At 42.4% G+C, this 19,785-nt stretch overlaps 1 protein-coding gene across 8 annotated transcripts in view; it reads left to right on the plus strand.

The window, feature by feature from the left end:
* Nucleotides 1–2,753: 2,753 nt before the first annotated feature.
* The window catches only part of UNC13B (unc-13 homolog B), a 220,296-nt gene continuing 203,264 nt past the window's right edge, over nt 2,754–19,785 (plus strand). For all 8 annotated transcript variants that reach the window (XM_074932208.1, XM_074932211.1, XM_074932210.1 and 5 more), the window contains exon 1: nt 2,754–2,865. In XM_074932208.1, the coding sequence (XP_074788309.1) occupies nt 2,844–2,865 (22 nt within the window). In that variant the 5' untranslated portion in view covers nt 2,754–2,843. The remainder of the gene's footprint in view (nt 2,866–19,785) is intronic.

The following is a 19,785-nucleotide window of genomic DNA, read 5'->3' on the forward strand; positions in this document are numbered from 1 at the left end:
TCAGTGAGATAATTTCTGTGTTATGGTAGCATTTACAAGCTGTGGGCAACAAAGGAACTTGCTGTACCAGGTGCTGTGTGACACAGTAGGTGACAATCATGGCCTCAACGGCTTTAATTTTGAAATTAGAATAGGCAGAACAATGTGGCCCAGCAAAGGGAGGAGAGCAGTCATGACAGGATTGTGTGGTTATTGCAGGGATTAGCTCATGCACAATTTAAAAGTTTTCATTTGCAAGGAGGCTGCAAAGGAAGATGGGAAAGGAAAGGCATCAGAACAGCCCAGGTACCCCTGAGCAGAACTTTTGCAATGAAAAGCTCTGAGGCTCTGAGGAGTGCAGAAGAGCAGTGGAGATCTGCAAAGGCTAGGGATCTGGTGTCCTACCCTAAGACACACAGGAGAGAAATAATAAAGGACTTTTTAAAGCAAAACACTAATGTCCCCTCAAGTTAACAGAAAAGCCAGTGGCCCAGCTCACAGCGGGGGAAGGCTTTGATGATGTACAGCCAAAATGCAAAGGTTGCTGTACTGCTACACTTGTAACACACAAAGAAGTAAACTAGAGCTTTTGAAGAGTTTATCAGCATTTCAGCAGCACTGAAGACAGTTCTGGCACAAGAAGAGGAGATTCCTTCCCTGCCTGCCTCAGTGCTGGCACTTGCAGCTCCCTGCACTGACAGTTCCCATTCACACTGCTAAGTGGAAGTGTTCCCAGTCCCTTGAGACTGCCTCTGGTAACACCTTTAGCACACAGTCTGCTTGTTTGTTTGCAGGAACATCATGGTTTCTCCTTTCAAGTGGTTCCTCTTGGTATCTCAGAGAAGTTTTAAGTATATTGTTGACACATTTCCTTGACTGATACACTTCTGTGAGGCAAACATAAAGGCAGTAAAACACACTATGCTGGTTGGGGCAGAAATCAAATCTCTCCTGTCTAGGTCTGAATTTTGGGAAGATTGTTTGTGTCCTTGAAACACCCAGCTAGGAGCCTTGTCCTCTACTGCCCGTGTAGACTGTTGAGTTATTCTAAACATTTAACGCAATAGCAATCACATATGATGCTTTGCTGTTGAGTTTGAATATCAGAAAGTATTTGTTTCACCTTGGATTCTCTGTCTGGAACTAGAAGCACATTCTGCGGTGTGATAGTTATTTATAAGTTGGTATGAACCAGCACTAAAAGCATTAGAGGCCATTAGAGAAAACTACTAGAACCAGGCTCAAGGGGGACCAAAGAGTGGTTCTTCCTGCAACAGGCAGCAGACCTGTGAATCACCTTATCAGAAGATGGGGTTGCAAGGACTTTGCAGGGGTCTGAGAAAGACTAGACAAACAGAGAGATGCATTGGGGGTTACTAACCATGCAAACACATCAGGCTTCGGAAACCGTCAGAACTAGTTCTGGTTTGGAGCTGGAAGGGTAATGAGGGAGAATTTAAGACACAGTAATGCCACCTGCTTGTTCTGCTCGTGCTCTTCCCGAAGGGTTTGTTTATGGCTTTTGCTACATGGGGGAAGCTTCCACAAGGCCAAGTGCCAGGTCCTGCACTTGGGCCACAACAACCCCTGCATGGCTACAGGCTTGGGGAGGTGTGGCTGGAGCTGTCTGGAGGAGAAGGATCTGGGGGTTCCAGCTGACAAGCAGCTGGACATGAGCCAGCGGTGTGCCCGGGTGGCCAAGAAAGCCAATGGCATCCTGGCATGTATTAGAAATAGTGTGACCAGCGAAGTAGGGAGGTGACAGTCCCCCTGTGCTTTGCACTGGTGAGGCCACACCTGGAGGGTTGTGTCCAGGTTTGGGCACCTCAGTACCAGGGAGATCGCGAGGTGCTGGAGCGAGTGCAGAGGAGGGCAACGAGGCTGAGGAAGGGCCTGGAGAACAGATCCTGTGAGGAGCGATTGAAGGAGCTGGGACTGTTTGAGGAAGAGAAGGCTGAGGGGAGACCTCATCACTCTCTACAGCTCCCTGAAAGAACACTATAGAGAGGTTGGTGCTGGTCTCTTCTCACAGATAATTAGTGACAGAACAAGAGGGAATGGCTTTAAACTCCAACAGGGGAGGTTTAGACTGGACACTAGGAAAAAATTTTTCACAGAAAGAGTGGTCAGACAGTGGAATGGGCTTGCCCAGGGAGGTGGTGGGGTCACCTTCCCTGGATGTGTTTAAGGGTCGTTTAGATGAGATGCTGGGGGATGTGGTGTAGGGGAGAACTTTGTAGAGTAGGGCTGGTGGTTGGACTCGGTGATCCCAAGGGTCTTTTCCAACCTGAATGATTCTGTGATTCTGTGAATATATCAGCTGCTGTGCGTGAGTCGAGGTTCTTACGGTGATTAACCCAAGGCCATCCCAGGACAGGTGGCATGTAAATGGCAGGAACGGCTCCTGCAAAGACACCAGCAGGACGTTACTCACCCAGTAAGTTCTCTTCCCTCGCAGGAGTAAAACGAAAGAGAGAAAATCACACACAAAAGAAGAGGCCAAGTACCCCCAGAACCCGCGCAGGCGCAGCCCTCCCGTTCCCCAGGCGGACTCAGGCGGCGGGAAGGGACGCGCTGCCCGAGGCCCCCGCGGTTGCCGTGGCGACGGGGGCAGGTGGCGCCCCCTATCGGCCGCCGCGGGGTAGCGGTGGCGGCGAGGCGGGAGGGGGTGCGGTGCCCGCCCCGCCCCGCCCCGCCCCGCCCCGCCCCGGCCGGTGTCGCCCCGCCCCTCCCTCCGCGGGACGGCTCCGCCCCGCTCACGGCGCCGCCGCCTCGCCAGCCCGCCCGAGCCGCGGCAGCGGGGCGGCATGAGGAGCGCCGGGGGCGGCTGGCGGGGCCGCAGCTGAGGCGCGGCGGCCGCCGCCATGTCGCTGTTGTGTGTGCGAGGTGAGTGCGGGCCGCGGCGGCCGGGCGGGGTCCCGCGGGAGCGGCGGGGGGCCGCGGCCCGGCTGGGCAGGGCGGGGGGGGGATGGCCGGTGCCGGCAGCGCCTCCAGCCGGACCGGGCGCCGGGGCGGCCGCGGGCGTCCCGCCCCGGGGGTCTGCTGCCTCCCCCGTGAGGGAGAGGCGGGGGCGAAGCCGCCGCGCCCGCGGAGGGGAGGCCGAGCCCGGCCGCCCCTCGCGCCTGCCCCCGAAGTTTGCTGTCACCCGGGGACACGCGGGAGCACGGCGGGGAGGCTTCACCCGCGCGTGGGGCTTGGGCTTGCCGAGTCTTAAAGGAACGACCCGCGTCTCTCGGAAGCGGGGACGCCCGGGCATCCCGGTGACCGACCTCCCTCCCTGCCGGCTGAGCCCGGCGCTCCGTCGAGGGCGGGAGCGCCCGCCTGCACCCCTCGTCCCGGGGCGAGGAGAGTCGAGGGAGCGGGTGCGATGTCGAGGGGCAGCGGTCCCAGCCGGGACCAAAACCCCGGGAGCGAGGAGGAGCCCGCGTTCGACTTTGGTAGTTTGTTTGGAGTTGGAACGCTGCCGCTGAAGGAAGCTGTCCTCGCAGGCAGCAGGTTACTGTCGCTGGCTTTAACGCTGCGGTTGTTACTCTCCGCAGACCCGCCTGTGGCATGCATTATTATTTCAGATACGTTACTAATTATCTTCTCGTCCTGCTATCAAGCCTCGTTCCCTTGCTGAACAGGTTGCTGAAAGGCGGCACTTTCTCATGCAAGCTGGGTTACAGCGCTGGCAGCTTGCTCTCTATCTCCAGTCTTAAATTTCTTGCCCTTTTGTGCAAAAAAAAAAAAAAAAAAAAATCCCCGGATAAAACCATCTGCCAGGGCTCACGCTGCTGGGACGTGCCTCCCACCAGCGTCTTGCACCGAACTCTGTGGTCACAGGGTGTCCCCGGATGCCAGCCGTGCCCGGCAGCTTGGAAGTGCAGTTTTAATGTTCTCAACTCCTTTGCCAGGTTTGATAGAAAAACTGGCGCTGGTGTGCTGCTGACAGTTTAACTCTTCTTCCGCTCACGTTCGCTGAATTGGTAACAGCTCTTCATCCAGCTGTCCATCACTTTTTTTGAATCACAATCCCTGTTTTGATTATGGTGTTAATATAAAGATGCCAGTGGAGTATCTTGAGTGTGTGTTATTTTGGGGATAGCGCTGTTCTTGTAGGAGAGTGTTTTTAAAGTAAGTTTCAGCCCTTTATTAAACATCTGTTGTGTTAAAAAAGTTGGGAGAGGTGTGCAATTGTAAAGTTTGTCTTAAAAATGTTTAGATGTGTTCTTTGTGAACTGTGCTGCACACAGAGCATCTCTGGTAGACTTGTCTAGTCCATTTTCAAGGCTCTGCCAAAATGTCTTCACTGAAGCTGATTCTTATTAGCTCAGGGGTGCTTACGCATCACAGGTGTTTCTTCGTTCTTTTGGGTGCTTCATCCTCAAAATGTTCTCAGGCTGTCTTTTAAAGAAATCTGGTTTTGATGCCACTTGGAGCTGGCTGTGTTAAAGATGTATTTATACCCTGTCTACAAGGAGTAGTGAAAGAATATGAATGGGATGATTGAGTCTTGCTTTTTCAGGGTGTTAATTCTGGGTCTGTGGAGTCTTTGGAACAAAAGCATTTCAGCAGCCTGGAATGATGCACTCTTGTGTTTGGCTGCTTCTTTGATTATGTGTAAAGAGCTAAAGAAGAAACTTGAGGTGGCTGGTGACTGTATGTGATGGAGAATTATTCTCAGAGTTATATCTTTCCATCTGCTGTGCTAGGACAGTAGAAAATACCAGCAGTAATTTAGATAGATGATTTTGAGCAACTTTATTATAAGAATGCAGAATGTAGTCAATTTACTTCATTTGAAGAAACATGTTTTCTGAAATAGCCATGACCGAAAGCTGGTGAGATCTCACAAGTATGAACCATTAAACATAAAATGGAAAGTATGCTGAGGTAGAGCAGTCTGAAAAACAAAACAGATAACCATGAGCAGATATAAAAGAATAAGTTTTGGGGCAAGGAGAGGAAAGCTCTACCAACTGTCCTCGGTTTTTAAAAAAAGTGACAATTTTCTTGCATTTCCTTTTTCTACTGAAATGAACTAATCTTGCTGAGAAAACAGTGCAGATCTTAATAAGAAAGTTGGAAAAGCTGCTCTTTTTCTTCATTAAAAATGGTGCACATGTAAGACTGCGTAGTAATGTGGGGTTGGATGCTGTAGATCTGTGTTTAAAAAAGAAAGACAATAAAAAAACCCGTGAAATAAATATAGGTGCGATTGGGACACTGTTAATAGCCTCTGAATTACAGTTTAATAGATAAAGGGAAATGTGGAAAAACCCCTAAGTGGCTGTGTAACAAGATGCCTGGCAGCCAGGAAGGTAGTGTTGTAATTCATTGATTTATTTTTTTTCCCCCTTCAATTACGCACATTAATAGTATTTTAATGAATGGCTAATCTAAAACAGTGCACACTAAACATGTCTGAGTGTTGCCTTTGTTCCTGAAAGAGCAGCTGACATACATGATCTCATGTTCAGCAGTACATTTCTTTTACATTTTCTTCTTGGAGAACCAATCAGGTTGGTGGATTTTTGCTGTTGTTTGGTTGGTTTTTTTCAGAATCATTGAGCTGTTTCTGCCATAGGAGTACCTCACAGAAGATCTAAGCTCACAGAAACTGTGAGTCTGAGCTCACCTGCAAGTGTTCAGAGGATGTGTGGAGTGAGACAGTGGTAATAGGCTGTTGTAGGAGAAAATTAAGGGATTCCTTTGGAGCAGGAAAATATGCAGAGCGTGTCAGTGAAGTGAAGGAGAAAACAATTCTTGAATATTACATGACTGAGGCATTCAGAGGAGTCTTCTTTGTATTTTGATTCTACTGCTTAAGTGCAAAAGAGATTGCATACACTCCTGTTTGGAGCAGCTGTGTCTGGATTATGTCTGATAATCTTCTCTTGGCATAGTTTGCTTTATTAGTTTGCATTTAGTGTTGTATTTGTGAAAATAGCACATATTAAATAAAACTAATCCCAGTGAAGCAGTCTAGTTTTTCACATCAATCTTGCATCATTAACTTTCTTGGCCTTCTCTTGGAAGTCTTGATTTTACCTCACATCTCAACTTAATTATACTTCTTACTCTGATCTTTGCTGTCTTCTGATTTACCAAAAGACATAACTGCTATCTCAGTGCAGCTTCCAAGTGTCATAGCAAAGGAGGACCCTTCTGAGGTTGGATCACCCATTTATGGGTGCTCTGTCATCAGTTCCTTTGCTCTGTTTGCATCGTTGTCCTGAAACATAGTTCAGACCCTTTCACTTGACCACTATTTTTATGTCTTGCTTTGTCACCAGCTCTAGCTGTCTCAAGACAGTGATGATTCTCTTCTAGTTTTCCTCCTCTCTGCTTTATAACAGCTTATGCTGTGTTTTCAGTGCCATTGTGTTCCTAACCTCTTGACCTACCTTACCCATCTGATAATTACAGTAAAAACTGTGACTCTTTGTCTCATACCTGTCTGTCCTGTTCACTGTATCAATGTCTGAAATGCTTTGCTGTTGCAAGGATATTGGCAATGGGGATCTTCCCTCACCCCTCTGCGTCGTACCTGGCATAGTTCCATGAGGCCATAGTGCTGTTGTCTAATGTGCTTTTATCTTGGGGCCTGATCCGCAGTATCTGTGTGGAATTTGGTGCCTGAGATACGTAGGAGATTGAGTTAGGTGATCTCTTCTGGTCCAGCAGTCTAAAATTTTGACAGGTGTGTGAAATGACTGTCTGGAGTTTAGGGACGTTAATTTTTTTGCCTACTGTTTATCTTGCTGCTGTTTTGAAGAGTTAGAAACACTTGTTTGTCTGGTGACGTTTCTGTCAGTATAGCTGAGTGTTGGAATACTACTCCAGTGAATGTAACTGTGCATCCCTGTATTGCCAGCAAAATTTGGGTTCTAGTACCTGTCCACCAAATGGAACTCTATTGACATCCATGTGAAAGAAGCAAACAGGGAAAATGGAAATGGGTGTTAACCATAGCAAAGGTGTTTTCATTTCTGACTTATGGAGTACTCAGAAATATTGATAACCAAAAGTGTGGTAATCAAATGTGAGGGGTTGTTTTTGTGTTTAAAGGTTTTTTTCTCCTCCTGATGCAATAGCCTCAATTTACCTCTGTGCTCTCTGTAGTGCTGAATGCAGTGCCTCCAGCTCTTTCTGTCTCAAGGGTGAAGATCTAGCTGGAGCTCCCTACATTACACACTTGTAAATGGAACCCTTAGCAATAGCGTAATTGGATTGCTGTGTTGTGACAGTATTCTGAAATGCTCACAGAATTGAAAAAAACCCTGCCTGTCTGTGTAGATCAAAATGGAAAAGAACAGAATTGGACGTTAAAAGCAGTAGCAGAAGTACAGGTTATAAAGGTAGAGTATTAATAAAAATATAACGCTTTGTGAAGAATTTGCTATGCAAGTATCATGAACTCCGTTTCTCTAGCTGTAATTAGTGAGGAAGCTACCAGCATATGTAGTGTTGGAACAAAGTGAAGTGCATTAGAAATGGGGATAATAACACTAAGATAAAATAGTCCTTGCCACTAAAGGAGCTTCTCTGCATTGAGACTTAAGTATGGGGTTTGTAAAGCTGTAATTGGTAGCTTAATTGGAGAGAAAACTTTTCAAGCTTCTTCTGTTCTTAAATAATAGGAATATTTAAAACCTAGAGACCACATTTGACTTGTGATGCACTGGCAGTCATTTATTTTCCTGTTTCAAACACTCTCTCCTTCAGCTTTGGACACTTACTGCAGAAGTTTCAAAGAACAGTATAGAGTCTTTGTTTTAAGTATTTAGGGACTAAGAGCTACTTGAAACCCCTGTGTAATTTTCAGTGTATAGGAAGTGTAATTATCAGTGTAAAGGAAGTGTGTAGAGGTGATTCTTGAATTTGAATAGCGTCTGTTTTCTTCTTGCTCACTTGGTGTCCTCTCAGCTGACTCCTTCGGTTTGGGATCTGCCGGGTCAAATTTAATAAGGTTGTTATTAACATCTGGTTTTAATATACAACAAAGTGCTGTATTTAATCCAAATGCTGAAAGATCCTAATTTTCAACTGTAACAGTTTGAGGGCTAGTTGCAATTTACACAATGGCATATAAAGTCCAAACAAATGAAACTGCTCTTTTAAATCCAGGACCTTATTTCAAATATTTGACTTGGAGGCATGTGAAATGCGTATGTCTGATGGCAAATGATCCTTTTACAAATTTCCTTTTAAATTTCCTCCTGCATTTTTTTTTATGCCTTGTGATCAAATTTTACTTGATGTTTTGAAAAATACTTTAATCAATCAGTGAAAGCTGTTCTCAGTGCTGTTCCAGGAGAGCTTAAACCAGAGTGACATGCCTAATATCTCTTGCTCTCTGGCTTTTTCATTCAGATAATTCATTGTATCATCTTGCAAACAGGCTGGGAGCTGCTCTGAGGGTGTGCAGGGTCTTACCCTACTCTGCCTCTTTGGTAGGTTAAAGCTTACTAGTACCTGGCATTTTCTTTGTGGGGAGTGTGTGAAAGCAACTTGTTACTCTCGTCTCTTGTTAGATGGAAAGACTTCTGGGGTCTGTAGTTTGAAAGGTTTCTCTTGACCATTTGAATTTGCTCATCTTTGCAATCTTTATTTTCTGACCATACTTCTAAAGTTTCTACAGAATTGAAAATTGCATTTAATTTTCCTCTGGTGATCTCATCATCATTAAATGGAGAACTGAAATCTGCTTTATTCCTATCGCCAGCGTGTGATGTGCATCCATTAGCCATCTTTACCAAAGACTTTGGTGAAATAATGTTTTGCTTGTCTACTGTGACCTGTAAAATTTGGCAGATGCTTTCCGTGATACGGATTCCTATTCTACAAGGTATATCCTGGGTGTTTGGATCAGATCCCTCTTCATTTAGCAGGATTGTCTTTTCTCTTAGGCCTTCCCTATACCTGGCTAGGCTGCTGTGCATAATGCTGGTTTCATTATTTGCCTGTTCTGTGTCCTGCATGGTTTTGTATAAACTGCAAATGCCCAGTCTAGGAACGAAAATGTTGAAACATGGCAGGCCCTTGCAATGAGTAACCCCACTAATGACTGTTCTCTCCGGTTGCTAACTGTTGCTCTGTTACACTGTCTTTCCACCATATTATGTATTTTACACTTTAAAGACACTATTCTGCAGTGGTAAGTCACATGTCTCAAAAAAGTCTCAGTGTTAAATCTCTGTAGTTTAAATCAGCCTTTCCAAACTGGTGTTGAATAGTAGATGTAATCTTTTTGGAACTTTTACTCCTTAGACGTTTCAGACATGTCTGGTGTGCTCAGTGATCTGTAGGTACCCGTCCTCCTACAAGTGTGCGCTGAGTGTCACCTCAGGCGTCATACTCTGCTCTCCTTGGAGCTTGTTATCTAATCTCTCAGGATGCATTTAAAGCAAATGTCACCAGACTATAAACTTTCTCACTGACACCTGAGTGGTGGTTATCTAGACCTTCTGATTTTTATTATTAGCATCTTGGATGGTTAACATCATCTTCACTGCATCTCACAGGCACTTACCTCACCCCCGTCACAGGGCAAATGTTTATTGGATGCCTGTTATTTCTTCACCATTAGCAGGTAAGTTAATTAATGGGCTGGGCTTTCCCCTGCATCTAACTTCCTACACCTAGGCCTACCCAACCTGTATTGATACTGTTTTTCTTGTATATTTACCATGGCTTATAGCTCTCTGGGATGGAATGGATTTCAGCTGTCCTTCTTACTTGAGGAGCAGTGACTTTTTGGCTCTGTAGAAAACTCTTAATAAATGATTCCTGCATCTGGTATCACAGGTTTTGTTCAATTTTATTATTCTCAGTCAATTTTCTAATAATTATCCTCAGCTTTATGAAATTAACCCACTCCGAAATGTCCCTTGTGTATTGCTACAAATCAGTTGTATTTGATTTCATCACAACTACTTCAGGTAGCTCTTAAATAATTGTTTTGTAAGAGTAAATCATAGGGGGGATCCAAAATAGTTATTTTCCTGTTAAATGGCTTTTGAGTTGGAGCACTATTTGCAAGTTTTAAAAGACCTGAAGTAGTACTGTAGGCATATGAACTCTCCAGCATTTCTCTGTTTAACTGTCTTTATATGACTAATACTGTCTTCTGTGATGAGTTCACAGATTTTAGTTAAATATATTATGAAATACACTATGAGCATTTCTATTTCTGGTTCAGCTGGGAAGAAATCTTCAAGTTTAATCCAGATTTTAAAAAAAAAAAAAATTAAACCAAGAAACCTCTGGTTGATAGTTTAATGGAAAGATGCAAGTGAGATTTACTTGGTGTATCGCAAGAAGTCGAGATGCCCGCATCCTTCACCAGGATTTTGAAATAGATTCTTTAATGTCCTTTTAGATTATTTTCCTCATTATTAACTTTGAATACTTGAATAATTACGCTTCTAACTAACAAATAACATCCTGAGTACCTGCAGATATTACTGGCTTTTTCCTTCTTGTCCAGCACAGAATGCAAGAGACCAGCTGTGGCTATGGGATGAGAAGTCCTCAGCTGAGGAATTTTTCTGACTGATGTTGGTTGAACTTCATAAGCACTGTGTTATGACATGAATTCATGTCCTACTGTCGTGGAAAGTGCAACGAATAGGAGCATGGTACTGGCAGGTATGCTGTCTCTCTGACAGCTAGCCGAGGGCATCTTAAAAATGAGAGGCAACGCTGCCAGCTAATGGCTGTGACTCAGTTTATGTTCCCTCTAGCTCACTGCTCTTGAGTGTTGATGTGTTCATCCTTTTGTCAGATGAGTTGGGGTGGGATTTGGAAAGAACTGTAAGGGAGTTGGGTACCTGCATTCAGCATGGAAGCATGTTCAGAGACCATTGGTTTATGGAAATACTGTGCTGAGAGAAAACTAAATTGAGGTGTTGTCAAGTATATATAAACCTGACGTGCTTTGTTTGCACATTTTACTTTTGCTGGCCAGGCTTAAATTTGTAAAGGTCTTAACATTGCGGGGCAGGATGCATGGGTTAGAAACTGTTTTAAAGGGATTAAAAACCTGATTTTGTTTCCTTCTTGCTTGCCTGTATATGGGGACTTTGGGCGTTTAGGAACACAGAGAAGGTATGGTCTTTCAACAACTTCATGCTGAACTCATATTCCTGATGCTCTTTCTTGCATTGAACATCCCATATGAACGGAAAGTGAATTGCACTGGAATGGCATGTCTGAGGAGGTGACTTGTTTGAGATAATCTTGATCCTAAGACTGTTGGCGAGTTTTGAAAGAAGTTTGGCTTCCAGATTTGACTGTGTCCCTTTAAGGAATACTGGTTTTAACCTTATTACTTAAAGCTCCTGTGACTTAACTCTCTTAATTCTTTACAGCTAAATGCTTGGCTAAACAGACTCCAGCACTTCCACCATGGAGACATAACTATTAAGTATAAAATAACTGCAGAATTACACTTTTGAGTATTGGCATACTCAATGCTTATTTTCTCAGCTCAGGCCAATGTAGTAATACTCAGTTGAAGAAACATCATTAAAAAAAGAAAAAGCTAAAATACTTCTGGCATCACCCCTCTGTCCAGATGAAATCTGCAACATATAACCAACTGGCTGTCATCTTTGGCCTCTCCTGAGGAACAGTGTTTGGGTCTGGAGCCATTAAACCCTTGGTTCTTTTAAGCTTTTATGGCAGCACAGTACTGCAGGCCCTGTGGCAGGGGTGCAGGCATGCTTGAATAAGGCAAAATGAGCTGATGCAGGTACTGCATCCCCTGAAACCTTTCTGGAGGATGATATAGGGCTGCTGTCCAAGGCCTGGGCTGCAAGACAGTTGATTGTTTTGGGAACAAACAAGGGTTGTAGCAAACTGCCCTGTGTTGTGCTGCTGTCTCGCATTTTTGTGTCTTTGTGCCACCAGTCCTTCTTTCTGCTCAGCTGTACCAGGGCTGCATTTGAGCTGGCAAGGGGCCTGGGTAGTGCCGCTGTGCACAGAGAGCGAACACCCAGGTTCGGGCACTGATATGGAGCCTCATGTGTTGGTGAAGGTGTACTGTGCTTCTGAACCTTCACAGGACTTTTCTGTTGCCACCTCTCTTGGCTTGCCATAATTTTTGGAGTTGTAATAGATTTATCTTATTTTTTGTGCCACTGGGTACCTGATTGAGGCCAGACAGCTTTATCAACTTCAAGCATGGGGAGCTGTGTGATTTATTCTGCTCTGTACTGATGGTTAGCATCCTGAGTATCACAAGATATTTACTGCAAAACATTTGTTTTCAGCAAATCCTTGACCAGATTATTTAAAGACTGCTGTGTAAACTGGGTTCTTTCAGAGTTTTGTGTTCTGTTGTTTGATGTTTGAGGTGTTTGTTTTTGTTTTTTTTTAATTTCTCTATGTCTTAATGATATTTCAAACCAGTTTCATATAGTCAGGTAGTGATGGAAAGACTAAGCATGAAGAAAGTCCAGGTCAAATTTCATTTAACCTATGTTTTAAACTGAACATTTCTGCTTAGCAAATATAGCAGTTTTCAAGGAATAAATATATATATGTGAATACGCAGATATTTAGATTTCCAGAGAGAAACCCTTTAGAGAGATTTTGCTTTCCTGAGGGCTTGTATAAACCTCAGAACTTGTTTCCAGGAAATGTCCAGGGACTTCAGATTTTCAGTACCTGTGGTGATTCACATTTAGTTGTCACAGTCTTCTGTTGCAACAACCACAGTCCTTTGCAAATTAAGTCCCTGTGGAGTGTTATGGCTGAAGTTATACTCTGAAGATGTAAAAACTGTTATTCTGGAAATCTTTAATAACTGTTTTTTCCTATAGGGCCAGGAGTACCAGATGCTAATTGAAATGATGTCATGGTAGCTTTGGGTGAGGAAGGAATTTGACTGCTGCGTGATCTACTACACATTTTTAGAAAACTGTTATTCCTATTTTGTTCACCGTCCCAATTTCATGAGTTATTCTTTGTTCTGAGACTTCTTTAAAGGCAAGCTTGAAGAAGGTATTCTTCAGAAGATTGTTTGGCCTCTGTGGAAAGCATGTTTCATGTGGCTCTTCTCTGAGAGACTGAGGTGCCATAAATTACTAGAAAGCTGAGATTGCCTTGATTTTTGGATATGGGAATTCTAACTCTACCAAAACCATAATGCCATTTCATAAATAAATAAAGTATTGGTTTTTAACAAAATTAATTCTTGTTATTTTCTGGTTCAAACATCCCCCAACCTTGAACTCCCAATCTGAATCTAAACTTGTAGTATGTTATTTGAATTTGGCATGCAACATGGATATGGATTGGTGGGAAGGGAAAAATAGATGTGAAACGGTAATTTTATTTCAGCCTTTCCTACCTGGTATAACTTGCTGCATGTGCAAAATTTTATTAGATTTTGACATATCAAATTAAGTAAGTGGAGTCTGTGTATGCTCCATTTTAGTAGGAGATTTTTTGAGGAGATTAGCTGATTAGAAACTCCACAGTTACAAGGCCAGAATGAATTGTTGTAATCATCTAATATGACCCTCTGTAGGACATAGTACTTTTCAGTGTAACAGCATAGAGTCTTCTAGAAAAAGATCAGATTCTGAATTAAAATTGATGAAGCATTTTCTGTAGTTCTTGGCAGCTTTATGTTGTTTATCGTCAATGTGACAAATTTATGCTTTTTAGAGTGAACTTTTTTTTTAACTTGAACATCACAACAGCAGAGGTTGGTGTGCTTTTCCTTAGATTGGAGAGGCTATCATGAAGTATGTACTCCTCACTCTTCCAATACTGAAGGATTGGTAAGAATGGAGTTTGGTAATGTCTGTTACTTGAGTAGAGGTACCTGGCTGTTGTATTGACTAATCTGACTACAATGAGAAGTGTTTACATATTCTCCCATGGTTAGAAAAAGATCATGACATGCCATGACCTACTGGGTTGCAGTGTTAAATCACTGTTTTGTTACACTTTGACTAGGTGGGAGGAGTGTGGTTTAACAGAGCTCTACCGACAAACCTTTTACTTCTATTGTAGACTTGAGTTTGAAGTTGCTGTTCTGTATGTATCTGACACTTTAGTCGATATAGAAATGTTTTCAGGCTTTATTGGAGCAGAGCAGCACAGGACAGAAGTCTGAATATGTATGAGTTAACCCTGTGCATGTTTGCTGAGGGCCTGCATTGTATTTTTTTTTCTTATAGAACATCAGGAAAGAACAGGTGTTGGAGATGAAATAGGGATTACATGATCCTGAAATGACAACTGATACAGTTATATAAAGTAAGAATAGAAAAACATTTTAATTAGTAGTTTTGTGTTTGTTTCCAAGGGGCTGCAAACACGTTAGTGTTGTAAAGCAAAGTGGGGAGCTTGTGACTGAATTGGTGGGAAGGAGGCTATTGGTGTAGGACTTGGAACTAGCCCTCATAACATTAGCAGGAGCCACGAGGAGTGTGAGTTACGAGGGGAACAGAGATGTTGGAGGGGATGTGCTACTCTGGAAAGAGAGGAATAAAGGTGACTGGGAAAATTCCACTGTGTGTTAGTGATGCAAAATTGTAAAGCGGCATTAGTGTGGATAAAGAGAACCAGCTGGGCTGAAATTGCTTTGGGAAGAGCTGATAAGAGATTTTGCTGTGATAGTGCAGGAGATCTACTGCACGTAGTCCAGGATTTAAATGTGGGTAGAAATCTCATAATATGGTTAGAGAGAAGTATTTCTGGGTATTGTCACTGTCAGAGACTAACTCCCCACACCAGAGAGTGAATGGCTGGGTACAGAGAGCTGTGTTATCTGACAGTTTCATCATCGGATATTAACTGAAGCCATATAATTGATGGAGTTAACTGTAGGTGTGGCTTTAAGGAGCACAGAAGATGCTTCAGGGAAGCTGAATGTAGAAGTGAACTTGGTTTGGCTGATCACAGCTAATACTAGGTTAAGTTAAACAGATAAACGTGTAGACCAGTAACTGTCAAACCTCTAGAGAAAAGCAGCTTTTTGGTGAAGCGAGGAGCCTGGATACAGAGGAGTTCATGAAATTCAGTGAAGCTCTCGGGGTAAATATTAGCATCTCAAATAACAGAAAAGGCTCCACCTAGGAAATGACCCAGAGCTGATGATTCACCTGATCATTATTGCGTCAGGACTTAGTGAGCAAACACAGAACCTCTGAGAGGTGTGGGCAACAAAGCAGTTTGTAAAAGGAAGGTGTATCTTGAAGATCAGGAAGTCCAGGACTAAGACAGGGTCTTCCCCCTCAGCAGACAAGGTGCTGTCTTGCGTTAGCTATTTTAATACCTTTTGCAAGTGAAAAGGAGAAACAGCCAGTCTCACAAAGGAAGGAGTTGGGCTGCTGTGTCTAAGGACAGGGAGTTGAACAAAGATGATGTGGGTATGACCTGAATGGTTTCTTACGAGAATGACACTGAAAATAATGTGCAGATATACAAGGTGGGACAAAACTGTTAAAACCTTGAATTTGTGTCTGCTAATCTGTAGCCCAGAGTGCTAAAACATGCAGTGCTTGAGATCAGAGCTATGTTAGCAAAAGTTTAACTACTGCTGTAAGCAGTGGCATCACCTAACTGGAGAATGAGAAAGGTGGTTTCTGTGGCTTGACAGGAAGATAAAGATATGGACAATAAACATGTGTAAGTACAGGTCTTGATTTCAAAAGCAGGCAAGACTGTGATAATATGCAATGTTTAAAATAAATTTTAAAGAGAGAATGATAAAAACTCTAGATGGGTGGAAGCAGTAGGGAAGGTCATCAGGTATAAAATGTGGTGTGGGTTTACGAGAGGAATATTGTGCTGGGCTAACCTGTTGTTTCTAGATAAAAGCACGCATCTGTTTGGACTTTTATAATATCTCACAAATTATCATAGCAGACATTTCTTTTTTAAGAAAATTGGAATTGGCAGAAGACATGTAAAATATGTAAGGAACTGGCTGTAGCAGAAGCTAGTAATGTTGCAAAGACTAGTGAGAGAAGCAGATAGATGTCTTCCACTTGTGATGTGGCAAGAAAAGTAGGAATGTGTGTGTCAAAGTTGTTTTTAAGACAAGTCCTAATGACATAATCGGTTTGGAAGTAGATAAATATAATGTAATGGCCCTGAGGACAGCAGTAATGAAAATGAGTTGATACTGTGTAGAAGAGCTATGCACTTAAAGGCAAGTGACAACAATTTCTGAAAAATACAAAGCTTGGTGAAAGAAAAAGCACTGGGGGTGTCCTTGTGGCTTAGCCCCATGGTGCTGATAAACAGAATCTGATGGGATCTATGACTCTTGTACATTAAAAACATTAGGAAATTAAGCACAGGGTGAGGAAAAACATTAAGGTGGAGGATAGTGTTGACATAAGATGTAGAAGGTATGACTATGCTATTAATTAAAGTGTAGACTGGATGTCAGGAATCATTTTGAATGGCTTAAGTGGTACGGGTGATAGGAGAACCAACATTAGAGTTGGTGACCCCGAAGGGCCCTTGCAGTCTTATGAACCTCACAGCACTAACTTCATTATGATGTGAATTACTGCTCTGACAACTACTTGCTATAGACAAACTGTACTAAGGTAATACTTGGTTGTAGCATCTTGTTTATTTATAAATTTTAATAATAGAAAACCAAACTACATGTGAGGGAACATGCTCATACTTGATTGTTACCTAGGAATGTTTATTTTAGTTAATGATTTTGATTTTATTGCCATTTAGACTGATGGAATGTCACTTGGATTTTTATGGAGGCCTAAATGCAAACAGTATGGGTTTCAGGAGAACAGTCATGGGCATAATCCTTGTCATTAGTAAGACCTGGTTGTGGTTCAGTTCTTTGTGTACATGCTGTGTCAAAACAAAAGTATTGGCGGGAGAATGCTAATTGTGTTTGGGAGATGCAGCTCCTTCAGATACTGTAAAAAATGCCATGGGGAGCAGCCATTTGGCTGTTTCTTCCAGATGGAGTTAAAATCATGTGGTTGCCCTGGGTATCAGTCTCTAGGCTGAATTTATAAAACACATTCTGTCTATACAAAATTCACTTGAAAAAAACCAAACACCATCAAACAGGTTCCTTCTGGGGGAATATTGCCAAGTGACCAGTGTCCCAAGACCTTAAACAAACAAACAAACAAAAATGGCAAAAATGTTAGCGCCATTCTGACTGCCCTGTTTCTGCAATTTGTGTGTCTTCCATGGACCAGAACTGTTTGAGTAGTTTGTGAATTCTAAAGTAAAGTCAGGCTGCCAAAGAATTAGTCTGCAGTGTTGTGCTACATCTCCCATTCCTGCCTGGGAGTCTCATTAATTTACACCATAACTCATATCCTAAACAGTTCCTTTACTCTTTCTTGATGCTCACAGTCACCTTATTTTTATCTTCTAGATATTAATCTTTTCTCTGGCTTGTGAACTCAAGCAAGTAAATATTTAAGTAATGCAATATTAATAATTTCATTAAAACTATTTTTTCAAACTAGACCATTCCCTCTTCATTATCTGGTGTGGAAAAGCACAGGTGCTGTTTTTCCTGGGAGTTTATTATTTGCTGTAGTATGGTGGGATGTTTTTGCTTTAAAAGAAAAAAAAAAAAAAAGTTACTGAATCCACCACAACTGTCCTGTTGCTTTATTTTTGAGTTTTTCTTTTGGTGAATATACTAGACTTCTGAAGCTGAATAATTATATTTGTTACTATCAGTTTTTAGCTCAGTGCTTTTCAGGGCAAGTTTGTGCTCAGTCCTGCTTGACAAGTAGCTGTGTTCCAGTTGGTTGATTGCTTGCAATCCTGTAACTTAAATCGAAACTACCAGAAAATATACCAAGGCTGTGATTAGGTGGCGATCACTTCTGGTGTGGTTAGTCAGCAACTCTTCTTCCAGGGTGCATCTCGTTTAAACTAAATCTGAACAGGGAGTGTGGAAATCTGAGTCATTTGGGAGGCTATATAGATGACTTCAGTGGTTTTGTTGACTGAGGAGAGAAGCACACACCAGCCAAACGAAAAGCACACAAGTTGTTTTATTCTATCTGTAATTACTGCTTTTTCTTTGTTTGGTATGAGAGTACTTGTGTCTTATAGCAGCTATTACTTTGCTGTGACCAGGCTGTGTGATTTGAACTAATAACCCTGGCAAGAATGTAGCCATTTAAGTGGCTTTTACCTGTGCGTACAGAGTCTGAGCAGCAGCTGCATGTGCCCTGTGTCTTGGAAGAAATGATTCTGTAGAGAGGTGTACATTATTCTCAAAATAAGAAAAGCCCCAAACAAACCAATTTATCCATTCATTTTGTTTCTGAACCGGAAATTTTGTTTAAATTTTGGGATTTTTTTCATTTTTAAATTTTGGTGTTGTTTTAAAATTCTATGCCTTGTCTTTTTTTTTTTTTTTTTCCACTGAAGCTTTTCTTATAAACTAGTTGGACTATTGGTTTGTCAGCAAAGTCAGTTTACCAACTCAGAGTGGCTCCTAGCAGACTTAATATGTTATCAGTCTGTCTTTCTTCCTGCCTTCTGGTGCAAGGATATGGCTTTCATTAGGCACATTTCCTTAATCTTTGGCAGCTGGGGGCATATATGAGTTGAAGTCTGTTTTGTGTGAAATTAAATAGCATGGGTTTTGTTCCCTTATTCAATTAAGGCATTTCCACTAACCTAAAAGACTATATTTCTGAACCTTGCAGAACTTGAGAGAAGGATAATTTATGCCACTGAAAATCTGAGGCCTCCTTTATTCTCTGCCCAATAATCTTTATCTCCTATATCTAAAAATTCTGGAAGATTCTATGGATTTTTATTTTTTTTTTTCCCTGATCAGGCACAGATTCAGGAATAGGGATGCTGTCTCTTCTGATCATAAACCAGTTAAAAGTTCAGGAGAAATCTCTATCATGCAGGGAACTCCTTAAAGCAAAGCAACTGGAAGCACAATCTAACAGAATATACCTTCTGAGAGAGTCATGAACACAGTAACTCACTCCAGTGTGTTGCACCCAAACTGCTTTTTATTAATGAAATAAAATAAAGGCTGCAATGAAATATTGAAGAGAAGAGGCAGCTTGGATTACTGCTTAGTTCACCTCTTGGTTGGGGAACCAGGTCGTCTGACAGAGTTGTCTGTGTTGCCAGCGTCAAGAGGATTAACCTCTCATAATCTCTGTGATTTGAATAAGATCCTGTCCTCACTGCTCTGTTCAAAACAGCTGCTGAGCAGAAACTTCAGTGAATCTGTGTCTGTGTTGCTCAGCCCAGAAAGGAAGAAATACATGTTAGAGGATTTCTACTAGCTGTGCGTTTTAGCACCTGGTTTTAGTGTTTGGGTGGTAGGTATGTAGAGGTGGAGCTGTTCTGTGGAATCAGGGAAGTTGGCTACATCAAGTTTCCTTTTTGTTTAAAACTTGTTCTGTTACACAAATAGTATCAAATCCATTTCTCCATGACCACACTCTGCTTCCCCACCCCCCTTGGAAAGCAAACCTTGCACAAAAGGCATCATCTCTTGGTTTGTAAGCCAACATAACACAACTTCAGTGTGTGTTTGTTTTCCCAGTTCTCAAAAAAATGCAACTGATTCAGACCAGTCAGTCAGGGGTGATGATTGCCTGTCTGTACTAGGTCAGGCCAAAGCTAGGAGGCATTACTCAGTCAACTAACGTTTGTGTATCTACCCTCGAGGAATGGTGGTGATAATAAGGGACTTATTTCTTCTTATAGCACCACAAAATTTGAAGAAGGATTTTTTTTGTGTATTGTGGTTGTGAGGAGGCTATTTAGTTTAGCTTTAAAAAACCCCACAAACTCTATTTGCGGTGTCAA

Source organism: Athene noctua, chromosome Z (assembly GCF_965140245.1).
Source record: "Athene noctua chromosome Z, bAthNoc1.hap1.1, whole genome shotgun sequence".
NCBI classification, from domain to species: domain Eukaryota; kingdom Metazoa; phylum Chordata; class Aves; order Strigiformes; family Strigidae; genus Athene; species Athene noctua.